This window comes from Bactrocera latifrons, unplaced genomic scaffold (assembly GCF_001853355.1).
Source record: "Bactrocera latifrons isolate USDA-ARS-PBARC rearing strain unplaced genomic scaffold, ASM185335v1 scaffold_231, whole genome shotgun sequence".
Lineage (NCBI taxonomy): Eukaryota > Metazoa > Arthropoda > Insecta > Diptera > Tephritidae > Bactrocera > Bactrocera latifrons.
In genome coordinates, this window is record NW_017535864.1 from 12,622 (window position 1) to 25,800 (window position 13,179).

The following is a 13,179-nucleotide window of genomic DNA, read 5'->3' on the forward strand; positions in this document are numbered from 1 at the left end:
AATTTGGTATTTGCGACTGATTTGTTCAAAAATGAAATATTTAGGGTTTTTTACGAATTATTCATATCACAGCGGATCGATTTACAGGGAACCAAAAAAAGGGACAAAATCGCGTATGCGGGAATTATTCTACAGATAATTTTGAACAACTTTTCCTAAGAGCAGCGGATTTTTAAGACGAATTTGTATAGGGATTATCGAAATTTGGCCGCCCGTTTTTGATAATCTATTGATCCCTTGTCGCTATGGGTCAGATCGACGACAAACGATTATTCAGATTTTTTTAGTAGAACATTTTCCACTTTTGCGATTTTATAGAAAAAATCGATTTTCTCTAAATCATACATATGTAAATATATAAAATTTGTTCGAAAGGTATTTTAAATTTTCAAAAGTAGTATTTTTTGTATACTCCATTTTATATTATATAACATATTTTATTACAGTTTTTAATTATAAGAAATTTCGGCTGTAGCATACTTTTACTTTGTAATTTCCGGCATAGCTTGCCATAAATCAGGCATCAAATCAAATCGCTCACAGGTATGTCAGTTTTTATAAACGTCTGAACGTAATCATAAAACAATTAACTCCAAATAACTTTATTATGCCTATGTGTCGAAAAAAAACATATATACATACATACATATTAGAACCATAATTAGGTTAGATATAATAAAAAGAGTGTTAAGTATACATACACAGCAAAATTGTAGTCTTTTAATGCTTTTGTAATCAAAAAAACAAAATTTGATTTTTTTAATTAGCCAAATTTGATTGCATATTTCTTTAGTCGAGGGAAAACCACTAATCATAGAATAAATCGTTAGTTCGAATATTTTCTAAATATCCTGATTTTTTTCTAAAATTTTAACATTCTATCTAAGCCTCCAAGCGGTTGCTAATTTTTCTATACCCTGAACAATTTGTTTTAAGTTTGCCGCGAGATTTTAAGATCCTGAAGGAAACGTCAGAGAGCCTCTAAAATATATTTACTGATCACTGATCATTTAGTCTGACGAGCTGAGACAATTTAGCCATTCTACTCTCCCCAAGAACATACCAGCTTTGTCGGTACCGTTACATTGGTTCTTAGTTCATTTTTTTAACACAATACGAACAGATAAATAAAGCTCTAACTCCACTTCTGCACTATCCTCAAGACTGACACATTCGCTTACTTCCTTTCCGATGTAATATAATTATTCTATTAGCAACCATTTCTCACAATGCTCGTTCAAGTGAAATTGCCAATTCACCTGCATACATGTGTTAATAAACATTTAAATAAATCAAATACTTTATTAATTATTATTTGAACTGTATTGATTACACTTTTTTATCGAAACCATTTGATAGGGTACAAAACATCTGTTTGGATTTAATTTCAGAACAAAATGGTTTTTTATAGTTAATGAAGTCAAAATTGTGATTATAACATACTCATTCGGTCGTTATACCCATTTATAAACAGAAGATCAGAACTTAGTATAACCAACAAAATGTATCGATTCAGGTCTATTTTCCAGGCAGTAGCTTTTTATGGGGCACCAGTATGGGCCAATATCGCGAACTCCCACATTTACAAACTGCAAGTGGTCCTAAATAAAATATTAAAAATAATTTTCAACCTACCATGACATTTTTATACCTCAGAATTACACGACAGAGCTAATGTTGAATTAGTCGCAGATTGATTGTCCCGACTAAAAAGAAGGTTTAACGATCGCTGTGAGCATTCCACGTACTCTCATATTAATTAATTAATTAATTAGCTGTTGTAAAATATATTCTTAGTTATAAAGTAGAAATAAGTAGGTTAAGACTATATTCTTCAAGGGTTTTTTGTAATTTTTTTCCCTACATATATTATATTATTAATAGTAACATATCATAACTCATTCTCCACTAATTTTTAAGTAGAAAAGGCGAAATCACCTGTACTCTTAACTTATATACACTGTAAATACATATGTATATTATAAGAAGAATCGTAAAAATACGATAAGACTTTTTCGACAACCCAATACAGAATATTAAGTTAACCACTCTAACTTTTTAACATTAAATCAACTTTAAAGATGAGTTTTCATGAAAGCTATTGGATCGCTAAAAACTTAGGAATAAGCTCCAGTCTATAAAACACATTATGACATTATGCCACAAAATCTTTAAAAATAGACATGGGTATGTATGTAAAGACATTTATGCAAATAAACTTTAATTTTATTACTTTATTTACAAACACTCGAAGAGTTAGCATCCATATTAGCCGTTAGATAAGATGACTGATACTAACACGGCAATGTCCTCTTGGCATTGTGAAATGGCAAACCAAGCATTAATATTAATAACATTCGCAAAATAGTTAACCTTGGAAGGCATTTTTGGAGATTAAAAAAATTTGAAAACTGTTTAATCAGGAATAATTTTATGAAATAGAATTCATATCATAGTATTTATAAAATCTTATAATATGAATATGTAAAAAAAAAAAATTGCGATAATACGCACTTATAAATGTATAAACCAACCTCTTATGCTTGTACATACATATAGAAAAACATTTTTTATAGAAACTTAAATAGTTATTACAATGTGATAATCAAAATTCGGTGCGCATTTTAAACACCTTAGAGAGCTTGAATTCAATTCTAAGCTACCTTTTTTGTTTCAAATCAATCAATGCTTGACTATATTTAATATGCATAAGTATATTTAACTTCATGTATGAATGCAAGCATAGAAAAATATAAAATTATTGAGACGCTGACTGGGCATTGGTGGTGCAAAATATGTATGTATATGGTGTGTATGTATGTATGTATGTATTTATGAGTTTATACTTGTAAAATAATAAAAAGTTGGCTAGGAAAAGTACAAAAATATGTACATATATACATAAGCACAAAACATGCAGAATGAGCGTTTTTGATAAACATATTTACAAATAAGACCATCTTAACATATATAAACATGTAAAAATATATGTATATAACATACATATATATGTAATACAGTAGACTCTCGAAAAAGGAAAAGAAGCTCAGCGAAGTTAATCGAGTTTCTGAATTCACTTATAAATACAGCACCAAAAAGTTAACTTTTGAGTAAAAATTTCGATTATGATAAAATATTTGCTGTCAGTTCATATGGCAGCTATATCCAATAGAGAATGCGATCTGAGATGTTCGGAGATTAAAGCATTGCCTGCAGCAGTAATTCTTGTAAAATGTTATGAAGATATCTTGTAGAACAAAAAAATTTTCCATAGAAGAACTTGATTTTGTTCGAGCAGTTTGTATGGCAGCTATATGCTATAGTGTTCCGATATGAACACAATCTTCAAAGAATGTATGGAGACTTTAGGTAATAATCCATACCAAATTTTGTGAAGATATCTCGTCGAATAAAAAAGTTTTCTCTACAAGAACTAGCTTCTCGGAGAGAAAAGAACGCGTGCAAATTTTGAGATCCATATCTCAAAAAAAGTACATTGTTTTCGGGGGGTTACAAACTTAATATACCCTGTTCAGGATATAAGAAGCAGGGAAGAGCAATTTGTATTAAGTGCACTACAAAAAACAGAGATTTGAACAACAACAGTCAACTCAAGAATAGAGAAAACACGTCTATAAATTTGTAGGCGGTAATCCAAATGTCAGCTGAATGGCATTGAAAATTGGAACACGAATAAAACTTCCTAAGTTGGCAAAGTTTACGAAGTGTCTGATGTTAATAACGACGAATCGGTTATCGAGCAAGATATTCAACACCCGGAAGAATTAAATTACAGAAGATGGCGAAGTTTCGTAAATGATTACAACGATAACAAAGAATCCATTATTGCGCTAGACATTCAACAACCGGAAGTGAGTTTCTAGGGAGCAGTTGAAACCCTGAACCTTTATGAAGTATCATGAAAACCATAAATTCTACTGTACATACTTTTTAATGAAAATTTTTCAGATCAAAATATGGTCTCGTTTCAAAAAACATACGCAGCCAAATTGCTTTTATTTATACATATGTATTTACACAACTATTCACGTAATCCCATTTCTCGTACAACAAAATCCACTTGTTGTTAATTTTGTTGCTATCGCCGCCATCGCCGGCCGCACTACGAACAGCCGTGCCGATGACGTTTTTGGGGGAAGCGCGGCAACGCGCATATTAACTACGTATACGCTGATAAAACGTGAATACGTCGTGTTTTGTGGGAAACGCTGTGACTCGTCTCGAGCAAGCGTCTGCAAGATTTTATAACGAAAATTTTTGTAAAAATTCTAGCCGCCAAACTAAGCTTCCGAATTACATGAAATTCGGCACATGCATGCGGTATACTATCTACTTTGTGCTGTGCGAATTTGAAACAAATCGTGCTTGTGGTTTTAGCACAAAATGGGATTTTCGGTAACTTCCTTACGGTAGCTCCGATTTTGATGACTCAAGCGAAATCTGATACCAGACATCGTCACGAGTTCAACGACATCCATATGCACTGGTTTCACTATGGTCTTAAGGGTCAAATGATTTTTGGAAAATCATTTTAAATAAGTCGGCGGGCGCGTAAACAAAATGCCGAGAAATAGTCACTTTTACACGCTGTTTTCATGATCGTATAGCGGCACTGTCGCGCCATGCGTTGGCACAATAGTTCCGTACCCCTCAATATGTCCCACTTACCCCGCTGTCCTAATAGTATATAGCTCGCGCAGTCGAAACATGTTTGGTTGGCTCTTGTTTTTCTATTTATACGAGTGATGATTTGCTATTGTTGTTATTATTTTTGATTTGTACTATTTTACATACATATGTAGTCGCCAGAGCAGCTGATTGAGTTTCAAAGCGTCGCGTGTACTTTTGTGTCTCTTCCACTTAAAGCAAGCACACATCCGATGCACTCAATACAGACGATCTTTGCTGTTTAGTCGTCAGTCGCAAGAGCCAAAGTTGTGTAGAGCTCCGAGAGAGAGGACACCACTTCAGCGTTTGAAAGCATTTACGTTTCAATTTTACTGCGTGAAAGTATTTGTCTGAATGGAGCAGCCTATCATAATAAGATTTGAGACCAAAACTCCAGAAGTCATTAAAAATTATGTTCCGTGGGTCCACAAATTTCGGTGGACGATTGTACGATTGCCTCATCTCATTCAAATTTTATGAGTACTGTCCATAACTACTCAAGTTATTCCTTTCCTTCCTATGCGTTGAAACAGGACTAATGTTAAAAGTTATATCACATCTGACGGTCACTACCTGATTTCTTCTTCCCTTCCTGTCCGCTATCATGCGATTAAGTATAAAACATCTGGACAATCACATCCTCAACTTTCCTACTGAACCTTGAGTTCATCAGTGCCTGAGTTCCTCTTTCAATTCTGTTTAAAATCTAAAAATTTTAGATTAACACATCCTCAATCCTCTTAGATCTTATCTTATCTATTTTTGGTTCTGACCGACACTGTCCAAGTTGTTTCTTTCCTTCCGCTTCAATATTAACTATAAAACTTTTAGACAATCACATATTCAACCTTTCTGATGAACTATGGGTTCATCATCTAAAAACTTTAGCGAACTAGTAGCTATCTGGTTTTGATTCTGACCGTCAACGTCCAAGTTCTTCCTTTCTTAGTACTAAGTACTACGGGATCTAGACTATTACACCTCAACTTTCTTGGCGAACTAGGGGTTCTGACCGTCACTACCTGATTTTTTCCTTCCTTCACATCCTAAAGTCAGAGAAAATGCAGAGACGAAGCGGAGGAGAAGTTTGGACATACTGAAACATTTTTTATTTTCCTGTTTTGGGGTGACAAATGAGATATTCAAAGGAATCTAAAACCATTACAATACTTCTTTTGAACGAATCTTATGCTTTAGTACAGAACTGGCAGAGAAGATTGAGCAAAACTTTACCTTCACATAGGTTATTATTAGAAAGTTACGAATCAACCTTCAAAATCTGATTCAGTTGTGAAATTCTCACCAAGTTTATGAAATATTAAAGGGGGTGGTATAGTCTATAAAAGTCATTCAACTGGAATATAATATTTTGAGAATTCCAATAAAGGTTTCACTATCAGCGATACAAATTTTTGTACTCTTGCAGTAAAACCTTGCTATCAGGATGATCTTATATAGTATTTCGACAAGTCGTTGTATTATTAATAATTGTTTATATCAATTAGTATAGTAGAATTTACATTCGCCTTTGTTAGGGATATTTATTCAATTCAAAAGCACGTAGAGTAATTGATGATAACCCATATTTATGATTGGGCCAAGACGTGACTGAAACCGACAAGTACAATAAACAAATTAGCAGAACTAGTGTCGACATACATACATACATATGTGTGAACAAACGTAAATTTAATCAAAACTGCTGAGGTCGTCAAAGATAAGATGAAAGGAAATATAATTCATATACAATGTGCGAATTTGTATTGTCATGGCTGTAAGGTTATATTGGCAATTACCCAAAATCCTTTGCACATAAGCAAGGTAATAAAAGTTTTGCTTTGGGGATCATATATAATGTTTAGAAATTTTTATATTTTAAGCTGAGATAAGGCATAATCCTAAAGGTGTTCAAACTTATGAATGCATTATGTTTGCTCAATCCATAAATATAATAACAGTTAGGTTAGGTTAGGTTACGTTAGATTAGGTTAGGTTAATTTAAGTTATGGTGGGGTCGTATGACCGATCCTTGCATGAAAGATGACACAGGATCCTACTTGAATGACTGTGAACGCTACTCCTTTGTGGTTCCCAAAACTCTTAGATATGGATCACCAGAAGCTTATAGATCGTCGAAGGGAGTTCAATCTAACAAAACTGTCATAGGGGGGCTAATATCAACCCCTGCCACTTTAACAGGTTCGTCGAAGGCGTGTCTACTGAAATATTTCAACCGTAATACATCAAAAGCTGAATAGTTGAGAAGAGAGTTTCTAGATAAATTCTTCCCGCATTACTCCATACCGCCTTTGCATTTAAAATCCAGTCAGAATACCTGCAAGTATCATAGCTGCGAGATGAATCTAACTGAGCACAAGTAGTTCAGAGGACCTCTTAAGTTCTACTCTGGGCCAGAAAGTTTTCGGAGCCGCACAAGTTTTTAATGTTGACCAGCTTAGGTCATGCACAATGAAGACACATAGATTCAACCCAAGGGGTACGAAGTGCCGACTTCATCGCCTTTGCAGTTTCCAGCCTTTTCGCTGTGAATCGGGACCCAAAACAAAAAATAACAAAGAAGCTTAATGCAAGATAAAGAGGTGAAACACGAGTTGACTAAATTTGAGCGCACTGTCAGTGAGCTTAAAATTGCAGCTCTGTTATCGTAGTGAAGAAAGCTGCACTTCGGAGCAGTACAAATACTTTTGCTTGAAAGACAACAGTTCGGTCCGGTAGACTGTAGCTAGAGTGAATGGAGAGTTCCCATCAGAATACTCGCCCTCCCACTTTTCCATGAAACTTCGATCCATCCGTAAAAAAACTGATTGCAACTCTTCTCCAGCGGTGCCGCAAGCCCACATATCGCTCCAACGTATATGCCCAGAGAAGGATTGGCTTCCGAAGGTTTTACAATGTAGTGGTCCAAGTAGTCAGAAAGGCAATTTATACGGAGGTTCGATTAGTACACATTATATAGCCATACATATGTATAAAATATCGAAACCAAGACCAGATTCTTATAGAACAACATCAACTAAGAAAATAACCAGCTGAATTCGGAAAAAGTTCGAGGAAGAAAGCTATGGTTGCTTTTTTAAATTAATTAAACATAGATGCATTTATATATTTTTTATAAAAATAATTTTATTTGTATAATTCCAATACAATGTTTTTACTTCTTCTTGTTTGTAGCAGCACATACTATTTTCTCTGGAATAGTTCTATCACACTCACTTAAATTTAAAAGAAATTATATTCTAAAAAAATTCTAAATTCATACTACCTGCATAATAGTGTCATAATAATAATAATACATATGGCAACCAAATACTGGTATGCCATTGGTGCAATGCAAGCATACACCGCTAACTACCGCTTAAGCGAAAAGCCAAAGTGACATATTTCACTGAGATGACGCTTTAGCCGTAAACTTTGCATTAACAAAATAAATATGTATGAGTAAATTTACGCAGAGGTATATTTCTGCTTTTTGACATCAAGCAATGGGCCACAACGGCGTCGACAGATGCACAACAAGCCGCCAGCCGGTCAACAGTAAAGGCCCATACCCTCATTCTGCTCCACCTGATACAGGCAATACTCCTTTTGTGAGGGTGTCAAACCAAGCGTATCGATCTCTTCTTTGAATTGCTTAACGCCACCCACGCCCGCGAGATAACCGTTCAACTTGGTGGCCACGTAGGAGGTGCGCAACAGTTTTGCATCGAGATTCAGGGTTTCGGCGAGATCTTTGTGGCCCTGCAGACGGTATTTCTGGTGGTAGCTGTGGAAGATAAAAAAGTGTTAGTAAACAAATAAAATTACTCTAAATGTAGCAAAACTTACTCTTCAGCAGGGTAGAATTTTCCTTTGGGTAAAATTTCGGTAATAATTTTTTCAGGCACACGTTTCTTTTGCTCCTCTACAATTGATTCTTCAGCGATTTTCTTTTGCTCATCATCGTGATATAAGATCAATGACATATACTGACGCTTGATGGGGTTTGTAAGACCGTATTCATGATTGTTCCAGAAGAGATCCAATAGTTGTTTGAACGAGATGGTCTTGGGATCATAGTCAATCTCCAGCACTTCAGTGTGGTCACCACTATTGAAGCTGTCTCTTATACACATCTAGATGTGTATAAGACTTGGGATCATAGTCAATCTCCAGCACTTCAGTGTGGTCACCACTATTGAAGGTTAAAGTTGACATAAATAGTTTTTGTTAGAAGCGAACGCGGGTGGAAGTAGGAAAAGTAAACAAGCGTTAGTGAGGAAGAAGAAGGGGCAATAAAGCGTGTGAGGAAGTAAACGATGAATGTGTTGGAATGGCGTCAGTAACGGGGTGGCGGTGGTGAAATAATGGTTTCAATGGTGGACAATGAGAAATTTACGTAAATAAAAAAATATATATATAAAAATAAAAATTTAATAAAGAGATGTAAGCAATTAAATTAAAGTAAATTTGCTTAAATTGGGAAAGCGTGTGCGCAAAGATTTCAAAATTGCGTAAAAATTATGAGAAGTTGGATACAAATGACGTATGCAGTATGATTAGGCGAAGTTCATACCAATTGCCATGTCAGCAATCACATTTTTATAACGGTAGAGTTAAAGTGGGCGATTTCAATGTAGCGTGTCAATCACAGCAGTTAGATAAGCATGAGCGAGTTAATTTACAATGCGTGTATTAATATAAGCGTTTATGTACAACAATAACGATAACAACAGGGAAAAAAGAAAGAGAAAACGAAAAAACACAAAGAAACATGTTAGTGATGTCTAGCTTTAGAACACACGCTTACAGGCTACGGTACGTTGGTGAATCCTTGCTGCCGCCCTCATAGCCGACTGTCGTGCGCAAAATGCCTAAGGTGCCGCCAAATAACGATTCAGCGCCCCAGAAGCAGCCCATGCCGAAGGTCGCCGTCTTAAAGGCAATATTCACGCTATGAACGGGTGTCACATTTAGCTCTTTTTGCTCTGCGCGCACAGTGCTCTGCAAATTTATACAAAAAAGGCAAATATTTGTATTTAATTCAGTAAAATGTTGTCGAATACAGATTTTAGATTTTTTTTTTTCAAGGAGCAGTTAGCTGACTCCTCTTACATGTTGTTGCTATGTGACAAAATCGCATTTAACTTTTTTCTCTAAGCAAGTATGTAAATTGTAGGCGTTTCCGCTTGTAGTCCATAAAATTACGTCTATTTTAGTTAGGTTTACAGATGTTTGCAATATTCATACAATTGTTATGCTTGGTGCTATGTCATCGGTGCAGGTCGCTACTTGTGGCTTGAAGACGTCATATTGGCAGCTGGTTTTATCCGCATGCAACAGTGTGACCTCTGCTAGCAGCAGCGCGAGGCTGAGCATGCTAAAAAGCATTTGTGTTTTACACTGCTGATTTGAGAAAGTACTTGGCGCAACCATTTTTAAATGTTTTTTTTTTTTAGTTTTTGAAACACTGTATTTTGTATAATCCCTAAATGTATGCTTTTTCTTCAAATTAAACTTCGACTAAACTCTGCAACTGTGGTACTAATTTCACTGATATTTGCTACGAAATTGTGTGTTCTTTCACAAGCGGTGTCAATATAACTAGCTTGTCAAAGTCAATGCCGGAGTATTTGATTTTGACTCTTTCAGCAGTTCACTGAGTTATCGTGTCGAACGTGTGCAGCAGAACGTCCCAACTGATTCGTGCGTATGCCTGAATATGTGAATGGTGAGTATTGTGGCGCAACTACATTTCTGTTGTCGTTGGTGCATATGTTTTAGTGACCGGCAATAGTTAGTCACTGACAACCGGTTTCGTATGGAATTGGAGAAAGTCAAAAAGTCACCGCAGTTTGCAGTAAACTTCACAGAACTTTTCATCATCCAATCGAATTCGGATAATAATAACTGTATGCCGCTATTTTTAGCAATTTATCCATGGAAGAGAGAAGCCACAACTAATTCGGAGTAATAAATACTAAAATTTGTGTATATCTTGCTTCGAAATGAACTGCAAGAATTAAATCTATTTCTTTCACAAAAATTTATTAATGTATGTATGTATATAAGAAAATATATGTGAATAGGGTTGCCATTTCGTCGCAAATGAATTTTGAAAAATTTATTTGAATAATTATGTAGCAGTAATACCATTCAAAGATGTTTTTTTATAGCATAAAAGGGTATAAAAAGATTTTTTTTATTTTGATAGGTCAGCTTATATGACAGCTTATGCTACAGGGATTCGATCTGACTAATTACTTCGAGAACTACATTATTATCTTTCCAAGCCAAATTTTGTGCACATATCTCGTCAAATGAGAAAGTCTTCCATACAAGTACTTCTTATCGATCGTTTAGTTTGTATGACAGCTATACGCTGTAGTGGTGCGACATCAGCGATTCCGACAAATAAAGAACTCTTGGGGGAAAAAAGAAAGTGTGCAAAATTACAGATCGATATCTCACAAAATGAGGAACTAGTTCGTATATACACATACCATACAGATGGACATGGCCAAAACGACTCAGTTCATCACGCTGATCATACTATATATTTCTGGTTGTTATATACATCGTGACAAACTTAATAGTATACCAAACTTAATAGTATATCATACCCAGTGTGTAAAAATAATAAACTTGATTCGTATTGATCATTAACTAATGATAATAATAGTTCCATCATTATACAAAAGCAATTACTCTAAATCCAAATCACTTAGATTTCTTATATATAATAATGGTAACTCTGTTGTTCTCACTTCTCTCACGTAAATGCACAAGCAGTTTCGAGAATAAAATATTTTTTTATCAAATTTACCGGTTATCCCTTCGATGACGTTGAGAGAATGCCTTATTTGGCATTGAGATATGAAGAGGTGCCGGAAATAAAGCTCAGAACTAAGAGATGAAAACTAGTTTATAGGTGTTTATAGCCAAAAAAATTGTAATTGATATAATGATATATACCTACATATTTATATTATATATTCATTCTATTACTCTGTGCGCCATTCATCCCTAAAATTCCAAAAAAAAAAAAAAATCGTTTGGAAATCCATTTATTTCGATTTCGAAATCAGAGTAGAAAAATACCTTAAAAAGGTAATTAAGAAGCGATTACTTTAAAAATACTCACTAAACTTAGTCACTTAAAGGTTAAGTTGGTGCTCTCATATATCCAAAATGCACTGCCAATAAATGCACAAATAGAGAGCATGCACACGTGATTCCTACAACGAGCAGGCGAATGCGCCAATTAAACCTGACCTTGACAAACGTCTCACTAAGGCAAAAAAGCGGCAACAAGGCGACATGAAAGTTGTGGTGCGAGTACCTGAATGTGGCTACAGCTTGTGCGGTTACTAGGCAAAAAGCTTGCAATACCCACGCGCCTAAGGCTGCACGCTCTAATGCATTTACATTGCATATACCCGGGAAAAAACAGCTGATTGATTGCGAGACGTAAATTTTAACGTTTTTCATTACACAACCGGTAAATAATAATCAATATTGCAATGAATGCGTTATGAGTATGAAATAGTATGCAATTTCGCACTATTTTTTTTTATATTTTCGCTTACAATCTGTATCACTGGACAATTGCAGCAGAATCTTCTGATAATTGAACGACTGCAGCGTATTATCGTCATCTTTAAAAGCGAGTGCACAATTTTGAATTTTTTTTTTTTTTTTTTTTTTTAATTTAATAACTAATTTTACACGAAATCATAAATTATTTGTCATTATTGAAATTTTGTAAATCAAATTTTACAGCTTTTGAAAATCACTGAGTTGAAAATGAAGTGAACTTTGAATGACGCGCTGCCACAAACACGAGGCAAATAAATATTTTTATGATTTTCGGTTGCATTTTCCCGGCTGTTTTATACCAACCTTGCGCACTTGCGGCCTGCTTGCGCTCCTGCCACAGCGTTGACGTTGCATTTAGTATATAGTTTTTCGAATATTTGCTGAAATGCACACCGCACTTGGTGAAGGTTGTAGGTCACCTAAAGGCGACATGCCACAACACTGCTGCTTTTAACGGCTTTTTGTGGGCGGTTGTGAAAACTCGCAAGTAGCTGAGGGTTTAGTTAAGGTCTGCTCGTTGGCATGGGTATAATTCATAATTTCGATTTTGTTTGTATGTATGTACATACATATGTAAATACGCAATTAACACAAGTGTCAAATAGCTGTCAGCTCTCATTCAACTCATTCCGTTGTATGGAAAATTTGATTTATGTCAAATTAGCTTAATTTCTTTACAGTGAAGGTGGGTGGGTCAATAATAATATTTTTGGACAACTATTTGAGCTTACGTGGCAAATATACAAATCTCAGTTAAGTTTGTTAATGCCTTAAGCATTGTTTTGAAAGCCATGAAGGAAGTATTTAGTGAAAATGAAGCAGCAAAACTTAAGTGTTTTGCAAATTTGGCTTTATGTTGCGTTTTAAAAGTTTAAAATTTAAAAAAAAAATATT

The 13,179-nt window shown here is 34.9% G+C and overlaps 1 protein-coding gene and 1 long non-coding RNA gene across 6 annotated transcripts in view; both read right to left on the reverse strand.

The window, feature by feature from the left end:
• Positions 1-13,179, reverse strand: part of LOC108968905 — a 129,933-nt gene that overhangs the window by 415 nt on the left and 116,339 nt on the right. The gene's annotated exons all lie outside the window — the stretch shown is intronic.
• Positions 8,134-13,179, reverse strand: part of LOC108968900 (peptide methionine sulfoxide reductase) — a 6,582-nt gene continuing 1,536 nt past the window's right edge. The window contains exons 1-4 of one of the 5 annotated variants that reach the window (XM_018933243.1): positions 12,276-12,380; positions 9,497-9,690; positions 8,536-8,796; positions 8,134-8,473 (exon numbers count right to left, since the gene is read on the reverse strand). In XM_018933243.1, the coding sequence (XP_018788788.1) occupies positions 8,239-8,473; positions 8,536-8,796; positions 9,497-9,690; positions 12,276-12,344 (759 nt within the window). In that variant the 5' untranslated portion in view covers positions 12,345-12,380 and the 3' untranslated portion in view covers positions 8,134-8,238. Of the gene's footprint in view, positions 8,474-8,535; positions 8,797-9,496; positions 9,691-9,936; positions 10,588-12,275; positions 12,381-13,179 lie in introns of those variants that run through there. The other 4 variants (XM_018933242.1, XM_018933241.1, XM_018933245.1 and 1 more) reach the window with 4 other exon arrangements.